The sequence below is a fragment of the Pinus tabuliformis genome, chromosome 9, assembly GCF_031772625.1.
Source record: "Pinus tabuliformis cultivar Carrire ecotype Pingquan chromosome 9, CPIR1, whole genome shotgun sequence".
Lineage (NCBI taxonomy): Eukaryota > Viridiplantae > Streptophyta > Pinopsida > Pinales > Pinaceae > Pinus > Pinus tabuliformis.
In genome coordinates this window covers 303,634,657-303,655,755 of record NC_142307.1, presented here as the reverse complement: position 1 = coordinate 303,655,755, position 21,099 = coordinate 303,634,657, and the positions used below count along the sequence as shown (strand labels likewise).

General features: G+C 39.7%; 1 protein-coding gene across 1 annotated transcript; it reads left to right on the top strand.

Moving 5' to 3' along the window:
- The first annotated feature begins 429 nt into the window (after positions 1-429).
- LOC149148429 (uncharacterized) lies at positions 430-861 on the top strand. Its single transcript, XM_089442168.1, has one exon. It carries the CDS (start codon positions 430-432, stop codon positions 859-861), a length of 432 nt encoding a protein of 143 aa, XP_089298294.1.
- Positions 862-21,099: the final 20,238 nt, after the last annotated feature.

The following is a 21,099-nucleotide window of genomic DNA, read 5'->3' as shown; positions in this document are numbered from 1 at the left end:
AAACTGAAGGTACAAATTGGAAATCACACAAAGTTTTGGAAAGTTTTTATGGACACTGGATCTCGCCTAAACATTGTCAGTGATACAGTTGTTCCAACACATCTAAGGAGGCCTACTGAGTGTCCAAAAGTGATAACTGCCAGTGGAACTATTCCTACAAAGCATGAAGCAGATGTAAATATCTTTTTGACAGAAGCCACTGGAGTTCATCTTGTTTGTCCAATAGTCCCGGGAATAGACTGTGCCATGTACCTTGGGACTCCCTTCTTCAAAAATTTTGAGAAGCATGGAGCCAAGCTAGATCGAGCATCAGGAAGGTATGGTTATTTTGTTAGCTTGGATGAAAAATAAATTTTCTTTCCTTTTATTAATCCTAATTCTCCAAATAGAATATCTAGGATTGAAAGGATGGAACATCTCTTAGCCAAAATGGAGGTGAAGAAAGAAGTTCTAAAAGCAGAAGAACTTCTTAACAATGGAAAATATGCCAAAGAAATTGCAGATATAAAAGCCAAATTCAGAGAATGTTTCTCTGATGATCCGAATGCATTCTGGCATATAAAGAAGCAAGAAGTAGAGCTGCCACTCAAGAAAGATTTTAATGGCAAGCTCAGAAGATCTAAAGTTGTTGCTATGAATGAAGAACAACTAAAGACATGCAAAGCAGAAATCAAAGATCTCTTAAAAAAGGGGTTAATTAGGAAAAGCAAGAGCCCTATAGCCTGCTTTGCATTTTATGTAAATAATCATGCTGAACAGGCCTGGGGTAAACCAAGACTAGTTGTTAATTATAAGCCCCTGAATTCTATTTTGGATTATGATGCTTATCCATTGACCAAACCATCAAGCATTCTAGCATAGATTTCCAAATCAAAAATCTTTTCTAAATTCGATTTGAAGTCTGGATTCTAGCAGGTTGGGATCAAAGAAGAAGATAAATGGAAGACAGCTTTCTCTGTTCCTGAAGGACATTTTGAATGGAACATTATGCCATTCGGACTTATCAATGCTCCATCCGCCTTCAAAAGAATTATGGATGAAACATTTGAAGGTATGGATGAATTTCTAAAGAAGTATATAGATGATCTTCTGATTCATTTTGATAACATTCCTGAACATATCAAGCATCTAAAAATCTTCTATAAAAGAGTGAAAGAAATGGGAATAGTCCTCTCTGCATCCACGATGAAGCTTTTCAAAACCATGATAGATTTTCTTGGATACAATATTCAGTATGGTTCCTACAGTGTAATACAAAGGAGTCTCAATTTTGTTTATCATTTTCCTGGTGAGATAACTGATAAAAATTAGTTACAGAGATTCCTAGGCAGTTTAAATTATATCTCAAAGTTCCTGAAACATTGTGCTCAGGAAAGAAAGTTGCTAAATAAACGTCTATAGAAAGATCCTATTCCCTCGAATAAATATTGCACTAAAGCAGTCCGAAGAATTAAAGAAAGAGTGAGAAATATACAACCCCTTTCACCTATAAGAGAAGAATGGAAAAAGATCATAATGACAGATGCAAGCCATGCCGGCTGGGGTGCAGTTTTATGTCAGGAAAACCCCACAGATAAAAAGGCACTAGAAGTTTGTCAATACTCCTCCAGTCTTTGGGCTAAGAACCAGTTGAACTGGTCTAGCCTTAAAAAGGAGCTGCGAGCAGTATGCCTTGGCATTTCCAAGTTTAAAGACTTTGTCATTTACACACACTTTACAGTAAGAACAGACTGTCAAGCCCTGAAGTTTGCTATTTAGAAGTGTGAGTTTGAAGACGCAGCCATGGTGCGATGGGTAATGCAACTCAGCCAATATTCTTTTGATATCGAGTTTGTTAAAGGAGATAAGAATAGCTTTGCTGACATGCTCAGTAGAGAATTTTTTGAAGAGCATTCAATGCATGCCTTATCCCTGAATTTTATCCGAAGAAATCAAGAAGAAGTAGAGATTGAAACATCCACTGCATGGGTTTCTTTCAGTTTACAGAACAGTCTGTTTGACCATGACGATAATTGGATCCCAATCAAAGAAGTCAGACAGAGAATTGGTATACCATACAAATGGACAGATCCACTTCAAGATGAAATGAATGAAGAAGCTTTAGAGGCTCTTGATTATCTCAAACATATTGGAAGAATAGCCTATAGGCTAGAAAGAGATGAAGAAGATAGTACACGGATCACTAGTTGCCACATTACTCTAAGAAGATTCTGCAACTTTCTGGATCGAGACAACTTTGATGAAGAACGTCAAGAATAGGCATTCTACACAGGTATGGGATTACAAAATTTTGTAACTAATTTATTTTACTCGGTGCAGTTCTCCTTTTGGTATGAGCACATGCCAGTCGAAGATATGGAAGAAGAAGACCCACTTCCAGAATGGTTCTTAGATTGGTGGAAGATTTATGGATTATCTCCATTAATCTTAAAACCATATTCCTTCACCTTATTAAAGATTCCCAACTTCACTCCGCAGACACCATGCCTGACAGATGTCCTAAGAAAAACAATCAATGATCTTGCAAATCTGAGTGATCTTGATTTTCTACAAGGAGTACGAAGATGTGGCCATATACGTTGGTTCGTAATGAATCACTACAAAGAAAGAATACTTTACACCAGCAATAATTCCAATTATGAAGATTTTCATCAGCAGATAAATCCAGAACACAATCCTTATCTTCATATTAGCTACTTGGAATTACCAGATCCCCATGACACGAATATTTGGGAAACAAAGAAAGAGATATGGGTCCAGTACTATTCAAATTACTTGATTGAATGGTGGAATCTCCAACACTACAGCTAGCCTCAAGTAGATTACTACACCATGATGTAAAGTCTTTCCAACCAACAATGGAGTTGGACGGGTCTTGCGTAGATTCCTCGGTCAAGAATATCTATTGTGTAAATAATGAGATATGCAAATCTCATCTTTTCAGTCTTTCGAGGGTTCTCTTGTACGAATCTCCTCTGTGTAAACATAAAATAAATCCGGTCCCCATATGCCTCTGGCTTTCCGTATCGGAATAGGGATGAGATAACATGAGTAGTCCGCTCATGCCCGGATTTGGTCCTTTTAAAGCATCTTGCTTTTGTCAGTTTGTACATCCTACTGTCAGCAGAAGCATCTTGCTATCTGTCAATCTTGTTGATGACTCATGAGATGCTTGAGTCCTATAAATAGATGAGACCTGAGGATGGAGAGGCATTCGAGTCTGAAGAGTTTAGAGTTTTTGTGAGTCTGGAGTCGAGTGATTTTTCCTGCTCTGCATCTGCGGACCATAGTGTCTGATCTGCTTGCATCACGAAAGGTTCACTCTGGTCTTATAGTATTGGTTTGGAAGGCTGCGCATCAGTGTGCTCGGCACTGGTGAGAACCTAAAGTGGCTAAATCTTCAAGTGAGCGTGCCAAGATCATTTGGGAGGTGCACTACAATTGGATCGTTGGAAATTTTGGAGTAGAGAAAATAGTGCCGATATTGCAGAAGTATTTTTATTGGCCAAAAATTCGCCGGGATGTTGGGAAGTACATTAAATCTTGCACCATTTCCAAATCATCCATCAAGAAGCAAACCCTGTATACTCCTCTACCCACACCTAGTCATCCTTGGGAATCTGTCTCCATTGATTACATGTCAGGCCTTCCTTCTACTAAGCATGGTAATGATTGCATTTTCATGGTCGTCGACAAATTCTCTAAGATGGCCATCATGGCGGCTTGCAAGAAGAGTATCACAGCAGAGGCCACTGCTAAGCTCTTCTTTGAGAGATTATGGGTACAATTTGGGATCCCACAGTCCATTGTCTTAGATCGAGACAGCAGATTCCTGAGTGCATTTTGGTCAAGTCTCTGGTCGATGTTGGATACAAAACTTACTAAGTCCATGACTTTCCATCCCCAAACTGATGGCCAAATAGAGGTTGTCAACAGGATGATCATACACATTCTATGCATGTTCAACTCGAAGCATCCATTCATGTGGGATGAAAGTCTCCCCTATGTCCAACAAAGCTACAGCAAATCTCCCCACAGCTCAACAAGCCACAACGCCTTTTAGGTAGGGCTGTTATCTTATCCATTATGCCCCATTGATGTGGCCATACCATTTGCAGTGACTCAAGTAGATTCAGATCACATTCAGTCTGAAGATGAAAGGGATAATAGCTTCATTGAGAACATTAAACAAATCTTCCAGCAGGTCCATGATATATTGGATAGATCCAATGTTAAGTACAAGAATCACCATGATCGACATCTAGTGCCACACAAGTTCCAGGTGGGTGACAAAGTTTGGTTACATTTGCAAAAGGAGTGCCTTGTTGGACCCCACCATAAGCTTCACTCGCTCCAATATGGGCCATACACCATCACCAAGGCCATCAGTGACAATGCCTTTGAGCTTAGCATCCAATCATTCCTTGGTCTGCACCTAGTGTTCAATGTAGATCGCCTTCGGCCATACTATCCACTATTGTTGGACACATCTGACATTGAAAAATAACTCACACCAACAGAGCTCAACCTAGACTGCATGGAACATGCCACAGCTGGTCATTTCATGGACACATAGATAAATAACACTCATCAAAAGAGGATACAACTATATCGATTTGTCCAAGTAGGCCAACTCCTTCACCAGGGCAAGTGGTTCACCAGGGACCAGGTTCAACAGAAATTTCCTCACCTCATGGAGGATCTGCATGCAGTGGGGACCATTGCTTCCTAAGGGGGGAGGAATAATCCAGGTGGATATTGGTGGGCACCTACCTATTCCACCTAGGCCCCCCAGTCAGTTTCATTTGTTTCCTTGTTCATTTCATCATTTACTATTTTTAGTAGTTTTTTTAGTCTTGAACTTCCAGAGCAATTTTAACCCCTTAATGACACTTTTTTGAGGTTCACAACATCTTACAGATACCTTTCCAACAAGGTATCATATGCACCAAATAGAGATAATATGACCAAGTTACAATCCCGGGAAGTTGGCTGCCTAACTAACCCCAACAGGGCCCAGAAACTCTTGGTGTCACATCTCTTGGAGTTAGGCTTTTGGTTGTTTAGGATTTTGTCATGTTTTCCAATAATAAATAGGCCCTTTAGCCTCATTGTAACACAATTCATAGGCTTGTAGCCACTAAATCTCTTCTTAGAGATAAGCTACCATCACCCAAGCTATCTTATTTTCATTTTGTTTGTAAGCATAGTTCAATATTTTTCTATTAATGAAATGAAGTGTTTTTGTTGCATCTTTGTGTTTATGATTATATATGTAAGTTAATGCATTCTTGTTTAAGTTTAGATCATTCACCCCTCAGACTGGATGGGCTATGTGTTGGTCATGCATGCATGTGAGTTGCATGTGTGTCTCTCACACTTTCATTCCATATGTTGTTGCAATTGCATGATGTTGATCATTGTTGTGGTGATGTTGTAATGAGGAACTTAATGTGATTTTGTGAGATTCATCACTATGAGTATATGACTAGTTATGTGTTGTTATATATCGCTTACATGTGTCATGTGGTTTCTTGGGTACATTCTTCTGTATTGGGTTACATGATGCTACATATGAGTGTTGTTCATTTATGCTTGATTATATGTGTTATGTGTGGGAATGGCCCATACTCATGCTTGAGTGCTATCTGCATGTAGGCTGGTGTATTGTCTACATTGTGGTTGTGCATGGTCCACATACAATGGTACGGTTTATGTCATCATGCATAAGGTCATGGTATGTATGGTTATGTAATGCTTATGCATTTTCATGTTTGCATGTGGTCAAGTGTACCATGATGTAGTGGATGTTGTCATGCATGAGGTTGTAGTGTGTGACATGTTAAGGTCATGCATTGATGACTAGACCCTAGCTAGAATGACAATTGCATGGTTATATGCTTATGTACTATTTTTATATATTGTTATGATTATGTTATGCATGTATCATTTTGATTTTTTGATCTTGTAGACAAGGTATCCTCCCCAAGATATACTAAGGTATGTTGTTTTATTATGATTTGGTTTAGCTAACATGATATACCTTGCAGAAAGAAACATCAAATGGCTAGCAAGATGGTTGACTATAGAGACTCTCCCTATGAATCCAAAGAGTAGTATGGTGATGGGAACTCTTCCAATTTAGCAGTGACACCGATAAGCTTAAAGGAAGAGATAAGGAGTTGTAAGGAAGATAATGACAGAATCATATAGTCACAGGAAAAGCTAACAGAGGTAAATGTAGTCATACTTCAGAGCTTGTTGGATTTGTAGCGATAGGGGCCGCTTCAGATTAGTCATGAGCAGGAGAACAAAACTAATGGGGCATATGGCAGTAGATCGCATGGCGGTCACTGATAAAATACATAGGACACAATCTGAGATGGTAGATTGTTAGACACCACAAACAGGAGAAGGGGTAGACACAGGTATGATTCTAGTTTTGATCAAATATGCACTATGATAATCATCAGTATCATCCTTATAGGAGGAGTGATAGGGGATACTTGCGAGATGAAGTTAAGAAAGTGAAGCCACCTACTTTTGATGGAGAAACAAAGAAACCACAAGATGCAGAGGCATGGTTGCTTGGCATGAGGAAGTTATTTAGAGAACATGAAAGCTAGAGTAGCTACATTTAGTCTCAAAGGTAAAGTGGACATTTGGTGGGAAGATGTGAAGAATTTCAGGTGTATTCATGAGGAATATTTTTCTTGGAGTGAGTTTGAGTGGTTATTTAAGAAGAATTACTTGTTAGAAAGGTACTTTGATGACAGGGAAAAATAATTTTATGAAATAAAGATGGGTTACATGACAGATGACGAGTACACTAGTATGTTCTTGGAGTTACTGAGGTATGTTCCTTACCTCACATAGGAGAAGGACAAGATTCAAAGGTTCATTAGTGGGTTACCAGTTGCATTTAAATACAGGATTGAGTTTGATGAGCCTAGATATTTGGAGGAGGCCATTCGAAAGCTGAAGCATTGCTATGAACAATCGAAGTGCAACACTCAAACTAAGCTAAGATGGAGAGGTAATATAAAGAACAAAGGAAAAGGGGACAAGAAGTGAGAAAGACCACAAGATTCAGGTAATAAGGAGAATTTTTCACCACCAAAGAGGTTCAATGCATCAGATAGAGGACAGGGACATCAATCAGAAGAAAAGAATAAGGATGGAGGCTAGAAGCCTATAGAGTGTTGGACTTGTGGAAAATATCATCATAGAGAGAGATTCTCTGTAGAATCAGGGTGGTAGACTTCATATATACATTACATAGGAGGCGAAATCTGTTGGAGACATTCGTCAGAGTATTCCACGTGTTAGAGTCAGTCTAGTTAGCCCTCCGTCAAAGATCAAAGCATTTCAATTTTAGGTGTCCCGCTCCATTCACTCAGCTGTATTTCACTAGGGACATGCCATGATCTGACGGAGAAAGTCATGCTAGTCATTTTCCCTCATGTATGGCCCTTGCTAGTTCAGGTCTTGGTCCATAATCACTGAAATTCATGATAGTCAAGGTCTGATCATATTACAGGACAAAGTCATCTTTTATGTTTGGGTTTAGGAAATCATCAATTTGGTCTTTGAAAAAACATGTCCAGAAACAAGTCATGCAGGCCAGAGGGAGACCTTATACAGCTATGGTTTTGAAAGCTTCATCTTCACCTAAAGAGACATCGACTCTTCTTCAAAACTCTGTTTTGAAGAAAATTCAAGCAAGGTCAACTATGACAAAATTTTCCAAAAAATCGCCAGTTGACTTTTTTAGATGCAGTCATGGTTTCCATGGCCAAATGCCCAGTCACACAGCCCCTGCAAAGAAATGTCGAAAATTTCATTATTTGAGCCAAAATTTCAAAGAAAAAATGAAAATCAGGGTGTTTTAAAGTCAATGAAAAAAGTGCAAAACACAAACATTAGAAAGTGGGTTTTCAAGGAAGAAAAAATCAAACCAATTTCTCTCAAGCCTATATATATACTTGTTGTGGCCCAAAGCAAAGCCATTGTGCCATTGAAGACTTGGAGAGACATTACAAAAGGTGGGAGAGCGAAATTGTGAAAGTGTGAGTGAGTGAGAGTTGGTTTGGGAAGCGCAGCACATACACCAGGGAGCGCAGCGCACACAGAGGGCACGGCGCACAGGAAGCCTGCCCACCATTCAGCTTTTGCAAGGACGCGACGCACACCCAATGCGAGGTGCACTGGGCTTGGCGCGTGAGACACACAGCCAGGGGCATAAAAACAATGCTAATCATTCCAAATCTCGGTGAAGGCTATCAAATCAAGAGGTAGGCCCTGTTGACACCTCTCCTCTCTCAAATTTGTCAATGATTTGCTGTGCATAAGATATTTAAATGGTACCCCAAAAGCACAAGATCAACCATGAAAAAATCATCAAGAAAAACGAGAAATGGGGTTGCAAAATGTGATGATAAGCACCAAGGTTCTGCTCCCCTCCCCTGGTCCCCTCACTCCTCATCGTTCCCGCCTCCATTCCATCATGTTTCCTAAAGAAACCACCCTAAAACTGCCCTAAAACCCTCTCCCCTATTTTTCAAGCAAGCTAGGTGACTTTTACAGTGCGTGGCACACACACGAGGTGGCGCGGCACACTAGGAGCCCGACCACAGTGCAAAATCGCCACTGGCACGGTGCATACCCGACGCGCGGCACACTGGGTAGAGCGCACAGCGCATAGACTTATAAGCCCAAAAATTTACTAAATTGCCCAAAATTTTTGTGAATAACCCTCAAGATTGGAAAGGTAGCCCAACTACCTTCACCATTGGCATTTAAAATTGAATAGGAATGTGATTTCGATGACCATGAATCAAATGTAAAAAAAATTTAAAAAGTAAAACAAAGATGATACAAAGAAGGTCAAGAAGCTAGGGTTTTGTTACAATGACATTATTGCTAAAGTATTCCTATACCCTATCTCTATCAGCTAATTCCCCTTTAGCATTTTCCCCTAATAATCACCCTAGCTCCACTGTAATCATATCCATTCGTTCCCTTTATTCCTATGGCTCAAAATACCCAAACCCTACCCCATAAAACACCCTACCCAAAACGCTCCCAAATCCCTAATAAACTTCTCGTTTTAAACCCCTATTCCCCTTTTCATCATTCCCCTCCTAACACTCCCTGTTTTATTGTCCCCTTGGTGACAGATTTTCAGATCATCTATCAGTTTCATTGGATTCAGAGGGCAGTGTAAAACTTAGGGTACAAACAGCAGTAATGGCATAAACAAATTCATCAGATTATGAGGAGGGGACCCACAGTGACACATCTTTAGAAGAGAGGGCCCATAGGAGACATCATCGGAGCGGCAGACATCTTAGAGATGAGCCAAACACCCTCACTAAGTTGTAAGCATGCCCACTTGCCATGTCTTGTTTCCAGCACTTGGCATGTTATGAATTTTGTCAAAGGGTGGCAAATGTCAAAGTCCATCATGAGTTGGCCCGAATTTTTGCTCTTCATCTACAGGGAGGTCAATCTGTCTTGGCTGGGGTCACTTTCACATTGACACCAGAAACCATGTCAGTGGCAACAGGAATACCAAACATTGGGGAACAGTGGCATAAGAAAAAGAAGGTGGAGAGGCATCATTATGAGCCTTACATCAAGAAAAGTTTCTTGATCTAGCTCACCCGAGTTTTTCCATTCAGATTTTTGAGAGATGAGTATACCCCACTCATGAGATTGATCATGAAGTATTTCAGTTGCGAGGGGAGGTTTTCATGCCTTTATGCATATCACATCAGGTTGCTCATGCACTTCACCCGGGTGTGGATGATGAGCCTTCCATTTTTCATTTGCAACAACATTGAGAAGATGAAAAACTTCATGCAGCGCAAGACCCCTCTACAGCAGCTAAAGAGTGTCTATCATTTTGCTCTCATCAGGATTTTGTTGGACCATCAGTTGGGATTGCAGGGTATTGCTTGGGAGGACTTCATCTCCCGTGATTTCTTCAGCGCTCCACCAGTGGTATCAGAGGCAGAGCATGAGGTGGGGGGTCCTTCACATCAGTTTGAGTGCCATGAGACTGCCACCATGACAGTATACATCACATACCAGAAGGGAAGTAGACCGTTGTTCGCAGTAGCAAAGTGAGTGTTATCTCCACCCAAGGTGAAAGGGGCCTTGCTTCCGACATCATCACCACAGGAGAAGGGTAAGGTCAAGGAGCCAGTGTAGGAGTAATGGGCATCAGGTGAGAAAGAGACTGAGTTCATTCTCCTCCAGGATGATGAGACAGATGCAGAACCTACAAATGCTGACCTGGGAGAGATCATTCAGGAGCAGCAATCAGTGATCGAGAACCTATCCCTGGGATTGGAGAGGGCCAAGTGGAACGTGCAGTATCTGGAACAGAGGAATAAGCAACTTGAGGATTGGCTAGCCGAGATAGAGTTGCAAATGATCAAGGAAAACTGGCGACACATCCTGGCAGCACAAGGCATACCTATAGAGCAAAGAGACGAGGATCGGGAGTATGTGTTAGAGAAAGTGAACATTCACTCGGAGCAGCGGTTGGATAAGGCTAACAGGGAGAAAGACATGCTGAGGCGCATGACTCATCACTACTAGGACTGAAACATGAGCTCCAAAGCAAGAATCAGGAGCCTAAAGGCAAAATTGAGCAAAGCGACAAAAGAGGCAAAGGAGGCAAAGGAGGCAAAGGAGCAAGATCGGCTTCGAATCTTGACTGAGGCTTCCTTGGCACAGCATAGTACTTCATAGGGAACCTCCAGCCCAAATTTCAAGAAATTTGGGCAAATTTTGGTAACAGGTAAATTTTTTGGACACAAAACAAGAAATTCCTCCCTGTGCGTCGCGCCACTGGCACGACGCTAAAATTCTAGGACTCTAATCAAGGAACAGCTTGCATATTTGGAATAAGCATCGAAAAATATGACTACTAGTGTCCTGGCAAGAAATTTTGACAAGATCTGGGTCTCCTAAAAGGTCAAAAAACACCCAAAAATGGCCTCCCTGCCACGTTTTTGACACACAGAAAGAAATCTTGGGATAATGAAGATTTGGAGGGGCAAATGAGCACCAAATTGGGAAATTCTAGTGGGGTTAGAAAGTAGATAGGACAGGATTTCCAACAAGCCCACTTGGGCACATTTTGGACACCCGCAAGTGCCCCAAAACAGGCTCCAAAGTGGCGCGACGCATAGAGAATTTGGCGCGGTGCACAGAGGAATAAACTGCCAATTTGCTCCCGTTTCGCGAAATTTCGGGTTATGACTTCTCCAAGTGGGCCCGATCATCTACACTCGGTTTTTTGGCACCAAATGCGGCATTTAAAGAGTTTTCTCTCCAGATGGGCATCTATCTAAGTGGCAAAAGAATGCAAAGGGTCACCCCAGCCAAATGTCATGCTTGAGAGCACTGCACTTGTAGCTGATGGTTGGCTCTCCATCTCCTTTTCGTAATGATTTGAGTAACTTACCAACCCCTGGGCGTTCTATCTCTTCTTCACACATTCTATACATTGTATGCAAGTTATTTGCAAAGGGTTGGCTGGCTTGTAACTTCTGGGAGACTGTGGGAAAGAAACTCCGTTTCTGCACTGTGTATTTTTGACAGAGAATTAATGAAAGGCAGTGGTTCTGTTTCATGAGATTCTTGTGGTTATGAGTGTAGAAAATGTGTTCTTATGTTCCATATGTATCTTGTTATGTTTCATAATTCAATTCACGTTTCATGTCAGTGAAATTTTCTAAGTGAGATTAGGTATAATTCAATTTATATTGCTCTACCTATGGGAAAATTTCATGTGCAGTGTTATTCTTCTGTTGAAAAGGATTCATGTGATTATTCCCTTTTCACCTTCTTCAGAAATCTCCCCATTCCATGTTACCTTAAACCGAAATTGCTGCCCTTTCTACCTACCTTGCCTCACGGAATAATCTGTGCCTTCATATTCAATTCTTTGTTCTTTGCTGAGCACCAGTCCCATATACATCCCAGAAGCTCGGTCATTCATAAAATTGTTTTCAAAATCCCTTTTCACTTACTAGCATAAGGTAAATATTGCATTTTAAGTCATCTCATACCTTTTTTCTTATCCATTCACTGAGCGTGACTCGAAGAGAGCCCTCTCCTGCTCTGGTAGGGCTAGCTACCAGACAGAGCTTGGTTTGTGGTTACCCTAATTTTTGCCTTCCTTCAGTCTAAGGCAGATTTAGGTGCTAACACCACGTATCTATGCAGCCTTGGATAACAAATAGGTAGAGCATCAGACATCTTTCATTGATATGGAAGGTAACTTTGTGATCAAGTTATTTCTATTTTAATGGACCTTGGATCTATTTATAGCTATGTTAGTCTTGAATTGGTGGATAATTGTGGTTTGAATAAGGAGTTTCATGCAGATTCTTGGTTAGTGCAATTGGCTACAGGTAAAAATAAGTGAGTGAACCATTGGGTAAGAGCTTTCACATTTGACTTAAAGGATATGCATACAGTAGCACATTTAAATGTATTACTGTTGGGTTCATACAGTATGGTATTGGGCATGGATTGATTGTATCTGCATAGAACCAAAGTTGGCTGCTATGACAAATCTATTGAGTGTGTCGATGACAATGGAGAAGCAAGAGTCTTAAAAGGTGAGAATAAGGTCACATCAGTTAGGATGGTGACATCTATGCAAGCAAAGCATAGCCACATGAGGTTGTTCACATTTCTAGAGATAAGGGTAAGGAGGTTTAGAATGTAGATGTGTTGAACAAGTACCTTGTTTTACAATAGTTCAGGGATGTATTTCATGAGGACAGTAAAGCGTTTCCACCTCACAGGGAGGTAGACTTTTCTATTGAGTTAGTTCTAGGGGCAGCTCCAACATCAAAAGCACCATATAGGATGTGCACACTTGAGTTGGTAGAACTAAAGCTATAACTGAAGGAAATGTTGGAAAAGGCATACATTAGGCCAAGTGTATCACCATGGGACACACCAGTCTTATTTGTGAGGAAGAAAGATGGTACCCTCAAATTATGCATTGATTACAAGAAGTTGAACAAAGTGACTATCAAGAACAATATCCTTTGCTGAGGATTGATGGCTTGTTCAATCTGCTAAAGGGAGAAAAAAATGTTCTCAAAGGTTGACTTGAGATTCAGATACCATCTGGTACGCATCAAAGAGGAGGACATTTACAAGACTACATTTACGACTAGGTATGGGCATTATGAGTTTGTTGTCATTCCATTTGTCTTAACTACTGCTCTATATACGTTCATGTGTTTTGTGAATAGTGTGTTGTGTCCATATTTGGATAATTTTGTTATTTTGTTCATTGATGATATACTGGTATATTCTAAAAATGAGGAAGATCACACTGAGAACTTAGTAGCAGTATTGAGGTTGTTGAGACGGCATCAGTTGCATGCTAAGCTTAGAAAATTCATCTTCTTTCAGATAGAGGTACATTACTTGGGGCATGTTGTCGCCAAGGAAGGAATTGTAGTAGATCCAAAAAAGATAAGAGCCATCATGGAGTGGGTAGCTCCTAAGAATGTGGATGAGGTGAGATCCTTCATGGGTTTGGTAGGTTACTACATGAGGCTCATCAGGAACTTCTCATAGATTGGTTATCCTATCACATCTTTACAAAGAAAAGGTAAGAAGTTTGAATGGATAGAGAAATGTAACGCTAGTTTTGAGGAGCTCAAGCAGTTGTTAACACATGCATCAATGTTGAATATTGCATACCCAGACAGAGAGTTTGTTGTGTGCACAGATGCATGAAAGAGAAGACTTGGTGGAGTCCTTATGCAGGATGGACAGGTATTATGCTATGAGTCATGGAAACTAAATGAGAATGAGTAGAACTATCCCATGCATGATCTTGAGTTTGAAGCAATTATACATGCACTAAAGATGTGGGGACATTATCTTGTGGGTAGGAGGTTCACATTGATGAGTGATCACAGTGGGTTGAGATATCTATTTCACTAACCAAATATGAATGGTAGGCAAGCTCAGTGGTTGGCCACGATCATTGAGTTTGAATTTTAGATTAGATACATCAAAGGCAAGGAGAACATAGTGGCATATGCTCTTAGAAGGTGGGTGCATGTGAACCACTTAGAGCTATGATCTCTTATGAGACAAATTTATAGGACAGGATCTTGCAAGCCAGAAAATAGGATGTCAGATATATGGAGATTTTGCACAGGTTGCAGTAGAGTATAGGTACAGGTGATGGTACAGGTACATGTATAGGTACATGTGATGGTATATGTACAGGTAGTGGTACAAGTACAGGTGCAGGTGTAGGTGCATATGACTTGGACTATTGTCTTACAGTAGATGGATTGGTTAGGTTTCGAGATAGGATATATGTGTCAGATGATAGTGATCTCAAGAAGGTGATCTTGAGAGAGTTTCATACGAAACTGTATTCAGGTCACCCAGGTTACCAAAAGACACTAGTAATAGTGAAGAGATATTACTATTAGCTGAACTTGAAGAGGGATGTAACAGAGTTTGTGGCTAGATGTTTTGATCGTCAGCTGGTGAAAGTCGAGTGTAAGCATCCAGGTGGAATGCTACAACCGATTGTGATTCCAGAATGGAAATGGAAGGTCATTTCCATGGACTTCATCACAAGGTTACCGAAGACAGTGAAGCAACATGATTCCATCATGGTAATTATGGATAGGTTGACAAAGGTTGCACACTTCATTTTGGTGAATTCTACGTTCTCATCTAGTGATGTGGCACAATTATTCATCAGAGATTTGATTAGACTACATGGGGATCCAAAGAAGATTGTGTCAGACACGGATGAAAATTTCACTTCCAACTTTTGGAAGGATTTATTTGCAGGTTTGGGCACAGAGTTGGCCTTCAGCACAACTTATCATTTGCAAAAAAATGGACAGACAGAGAGGGTCAACAAGATATTGGAGGGCATGTTAAGGATATATGTGATGCATCATCACTGGAAGTGGGAATAATATCTCCCATTGGTAGAGTTTGCATACAACAATGGTTATCAGGAGTAATTAACGATGAGTCATTTTGAGAGACTATATGGGTGGAGTTGTAACACTCATATTAGTTGGAGTGATCCAGTTAGCAGGGTATTTATTGGACCAAAAATGTTGGTAGAAATGGAACAGGAAAAGCAAGTGATCAAGAAAAATCTTAAGGTAGAACAAGATAGGCAGAAGGGTTATGTAGATAGGAACAGGTTGTTCAAGGAGTTTTAGGTTGGGGAATAGGTGTAGTTGTGCATCAAACCGAATAAGAGCTCCTTCCAGATTGGTTCATGTGCCAAGCTAGAACCACGATTTTGTGGACCCTTCAACATCATTGAGAAGATTGTGCCAGTAGCCTATCGACTTACACTACCTCCGATAGTGAAATTCCATGATGTTTTCCATGTCTCATTTCTTGATAAGTATGTTAAATATGCTGATCATGTAATTGAATAGTCTGTAGTGCAGGTGGAACAAGATGGAGAATTACAGCTGAAGCCTGAGTGTATATTGTAGAAAAAGGTGCTCATGCTTCAGAACCAAGCAATAGAGAAAGTGAAAGTGAAGTGGAAGAACTTTGGGTCCGATGAAGCTACATGGGAGATGGTGGATCAGATGCGGGTTATGTATCCTTCCTTATTTTTTGATTGAGGCAAAGAAACTTGATATGGTGGTTTGGTATTTGCTTATGGTGGTTTGGTATTTTCTTTACAGTGGTTTGGTATATGATTTATGATGGTTGGTATTTTCTTTATGGTGGTTGATATATGATTTATGATGGTTTGATATATGCTATATGATATTTTGATATATGCTTAGACATGGTGTTTAGTATATGTTTGATATATGCTTTGTTATATGATTTGGAATATGTTTTCGTATCTATATTTTTATGATGTTGCTATATGTACACCCGTGTATGGATGTAAATATTGTACCAAGCTATGTTATAAATCTCCATTAGCAGTACTTCTTCCTTTAGCAGGTTGTTGTGGTATATGTGTGATTGAACACTAAGGATGGTGTCCCCAAGGGGGAGGGTTCTCTAATAGCCCTAGTGAAATTCCATGTAATAAAAGTTAAAAACAATAGTCATGGTTGATGTGACACTTATTCCAAGATGAATGTTGGGAAATACATCCTAGGGGATGTTCATTTCATTGTTTATGGCTAGGGAAATTGGAAAAGGCAATGGATAAGGCTTTGGAAATGCAAAATGGCATTTTTGGCACATTTATTTATGAAAATAATGGAAATTAGGAGAAAAGGGAGGTGAAAGGTTATAGGTTGCATGTGAGGAGGAAAATGAAGTAAAATAATGGAAAATGAAGAAAATAGAGGTCTCATTCATAAAAGTGCTTCTAAGGATCAGCTGGTAACCTTTGTTAGTTCAGTGTTGGAGCTCTCTCTCATTATTCTCTCTCTCATACTCTTGGACACTTAGATTTTTCTTGGAGAACTCTTGGAGGGTGTGGCATACTTATATTCTCGGAGCAAGAAAGAAAAGGAAAAGTAAGAGAGTGAAAGGAGGCATCGAGATCAACAACTACATCAGATTTTCTTGCAAGTACCGAGTTTCATGTATGATTTCTTCACTATTTTTGGCATCATCCAAGGAATATTCATGTGGGTTTTCGGTCATGATCTATCATTGGCATGGAGGATTGCCTATATTGACAGTGGATTTCCTAACCTTTCCATTTCATGGATAGCCATGGAGTTTGTGGTTTTACTTCCTTGTTTTGTTTTGGTTGGTTCTCATGTTTGCTTAGCTTGGGTTGAGCTATTAGTGCCTGGAAGCCTTGGTTAGACAAATCCTTTGGAAGCCCTATAACAACTTGGGTTGAGTTAATAGTATTGGAAGCCTTGGTTGGACAAACGATCTAGAATCCCTTGGTGGGTTGAGTTACTACTCCTGGAAGCCTTGGTTGGAAAAATGCTCTAGAAGCCCAATGATAGTTGTGGGTTGAGTTACTAGTCCTAGAAGCCTTGTTTGGAACAAACACTCTGGAAGCCCTAGAAGGTTTGGATGGAGACCAATATGATGATGGTTTTGTGATGTTCAATCGTGATGTGTAACCATTGTTTAATGGGTTGAGGTGGATGGCATATAGAAGCCCTGGAGGATTTTTTATTGATGTGTTCTATTAGATCCCACATTCATGCTTGGAATATGGCACAGGGGTGAATGGTTGAAGAGAGATTTGGCTCAACGATTCTACAATTGGGTGAAATGTGGAAGTCCCATCTCAGGTTTGGATTTTGCATCATTAATGAAAGGTTATTTCTCCTTGTAATTCTATGAGAATTTTGATGGATTATATGTGGTCTATATGATTGTACTTTCATGAGTATTTTCTATTGCTATATGTTGTTTATGTATGTGTTTTATGATAGTAGTCATGCATGGCTCTCATCATGTTTTTACTTATAATTGAATGATCAATGTATCTATGACCTAATGGATAGAATGGAAGTTAACGCGTTGAGGCATCAATGATTCTTAGTGATTCTCAGCTATGTATGAGACCCCTATGCTTATATTTGTGAATTACACTTGTAGATTACACATTCGCAATATGTTTGACAAAATGCATGTCATGGCTAGGAGGGGTCCAGTCAAGGTCTTAAACAAGTATTTTCTTTAGTACTGTCGTTTCCATGTTATCTTACTGATTTGAAGAGATTGATCAATTTTGGGCAGTGACCTGGGCTCTGAGCTTGAAAAAATTACATAAATCCTGGGGTCGCTGACACAACACTGGAAATTCTGGTCCAGAGTCACTTGCAAGCAAGCCTATGAGAGTGAATCTAGGTTGTTGGTCACTCCCTTTCCCATAAAATGAGAGCGATTATGGCCCAAGAGACCTAAAAAAAAGTGGGACCTTAGGACAGGTTGTTTGAGTGGCTAACTTGTCCTTTGAGGGTTTTGTTGATGATCTTGGATGTCTGTATGGTGTGTTTCCATTGGTTCCACTTCCTTAATGTGACTTAGGAGGTTGAAACATATCATAGTGGCCTCTTGTCACCTGTTTACCTTGGCTTGTCAGTTTTTTGTGTAGATGTGGGAGGATGGTGTTACATTATGTGACCAAATGGGTGGACACCAAAGCTATCACAAAAGCCACAAAATAGGTTTTCTTAAACTTTTTATTTGAAGAAATTTTAGCTCGGTACAGAGCTCCTAGAGAGATAGTCTCAGATGGAGGGGCACAGCTCACATCACATTTAATATCAGTGTTTATGGAAAAATATGGGATCAAACATAGGGTGACATCTCCATATCATCCTCAAGCGAATGGTCAAGTTGAGAGCACAAATAAGGTACTAGAAAATATCCTCACAAAGACTGTAGCTAACCATTCCAAAAACTGGGCTGGGAAACTTCGTGAAGCAATTTGGGCATATAGAATGAAATCACAGAATACAACAGATTTTCACCATATGAGCTTGTGTATGGAAAATCCCCTTTGTTTCTAGTGGAATTCAAAATTAAGACACTCAAGACAAATATTGAAGTAGGTTTGGATCTTACTTTGGCCTAGAAACATCAACTGGAACAATAAATGAGTTAGATGAAATTCGCTTGATAGTTATACAGAATGTTGCTATAATTCAGCAGCAATGAACCAAGTGGCACAACAAATTCATCAAGAAACCGATGTTTCAAAAAGGTGATTGGGCATTATTCTATGACTCCCAATTCAAGGACTTCAAGGGAAAGCTCTGCTTTAGGTGGATGTGACCATATGAAGTTGATCCAGTATTCGAAAATGGGATTGTTAGACTTACAACAATAGATGAGGCACACACTCCTTTATTTGTAAATGGACATCGCCTCAGATTATATCATCACCCAACCTCTAGGGACTCCTTTGTTAAGCATATTTCTGATAACTATGGTTTTGAAATCATTAGTGCAGAGAACATTTCCTCTGCACCACACATTGAATATATATATATATATATATATGTATATATATATATATATATATATATATATATATATATATATATATATATATATATATATATATATATAGCTATATATAATAGTAAAATTAAAACTTTGCTGCTACTCCATCAGTAGTGCTCTTTTTCTTACTAGTGTTGTTACTCCACTGATGCAGATACTCAACGGGTGTTGTTGCTTCACCAATGATGATACTCCACTGGTGTTGTTACTCCACAGATGCAGATACTCAACTGGTGTTGTTACTTCACCGATGTTGATACTCCACTGGTGTTGTTACTCCACTGATGCGTATACTCAATGAGCGTTGTGACTTCACTGATGCTAATACTCCACTAGTGTTATTAATCCACTATTGTTGTTACTCCACTGATGCTAATACTCAACTTCTATTGTTACTTCACTATTGTTGATACTCCACTGGTGATGTTACTTCACCGATGTTGATACTCCATTGGTGTTGTTACTCCACTGATGTTGATACTCCACTAGTGATGTTACTCAGTCAATGCTGATATTCCACTTGTGTTGTTACTTCATTGATGCTCACACTTCGCTAAGGTAAGTGACCAGGTATGTCCCCGAATGACTCTGTGGATTGGATTGACATCTCATTTATGACATGACCTATCATGACCGACGACAGTCATACCTCAGTAGGGGGGAGATCTTGTATTTAAAAGCAATGTTGTTATTTAATAATTATTATTAAACCTCAATTTAATCACTCATCATTACCACGATCCCTCACTTTAATCTCTCATCATTATCACGATTTGTTTATATTCCCATCGTACCCTTCACGTATATCCATGCACATCAGAAATGGAATTTTGTACGAATATGCAGGCTTGCATTAATTTGCAGTCTTTTCCAATGCGTTGGAGTAATTACCATAACTATAACACATTGACCATGAATCCTGTCGTAACCTTCACTTGGATTTACAGCCATCCATGTTACTAAAAAATTTACTCGATAAAAACCTCCTCAACAAATTTATTCTACTCCCAGTGTTGCTACAGAAAAATGGATAGAATGCGCGCGAGGCCATTAGACATGAGCCAAAAAACACAGTGCAGGTTCGATGTTGAGTAGATGTATGGCAGATTTTTCAAGACGCAGGATGGCATATCTATTTTGAAAGGTTACATGGGTTTGATGAACGAGTAACAATTGAGTTCACTCTAAATTTGGAAGGGAATCATTCCAAAGTCTGCAGACTAGAAATTCAGGTGATAGAAGAAGTTATTTTAACTGTTAGTGGAATGCTGCAAGGAGGACAAAAGTGGTTTGCCCAGAGAACACCCATGTTATAATTTCCACAGTTATTTCTACAAGCAAGAGAAAATGTGGTACAGAAGGGGAAAGGATATGATCAAAAATCATTGCCACAACCATGGGCCAAGGTTGCATACTTTGTAATGCGGTACATTACCTGTGAAGGTCACATCTCTACCCTTTTTAAGTATCATTTTAAGCTTTTGGCATGTCTTTGGTTTCATCAAGTTCATCCTTTAGACATTCTATTCTTTCTTTGGAATAATCTTCAATTAATGGCATGGTCTACGTGCTGTTCGCACTAAGAATTAGAAGTCCTCACAAATCATGGACTCATTAAATTTCTAGTGATGCATACCTTGTCACAAACTCCTATGACTTGGCAACAATTAGTTGAGCTAGCAGAAGAAGAGGTTGCAGTTATGATGCTAGTAAGGGTTGAAGAAGAATTGTTGGAAGAAGAGGAAGTCAATTTTGTCACTACACCACAAGAACCAGTGTCAACTATTGAACCTATCGAGTAAGTAACAAAACAATCACCAGAGGAAGCGGGGAAATAAAGGGAAGAAGAGACGATAAACCAGTCAGATGATGCAAGGGATAGGGGAGAAGCTAATGAAATTGAGGCAGAAGGTCTTAATGGGGTGGGAATTGAAGATGTTACTCCTCATTCTCCACTCCTCTCTTCCTTTCCAAGGGGTGAATTCTGTTCCTACCCGTGCAGTAAAAGAAATGATTTTTCCTTCGTAATTGAGATTTGCGAGAGTAATTACAGAGGGAGTAGCCACTTTATCATTGTCCCACAAGAACTAGTGTAACTATTGG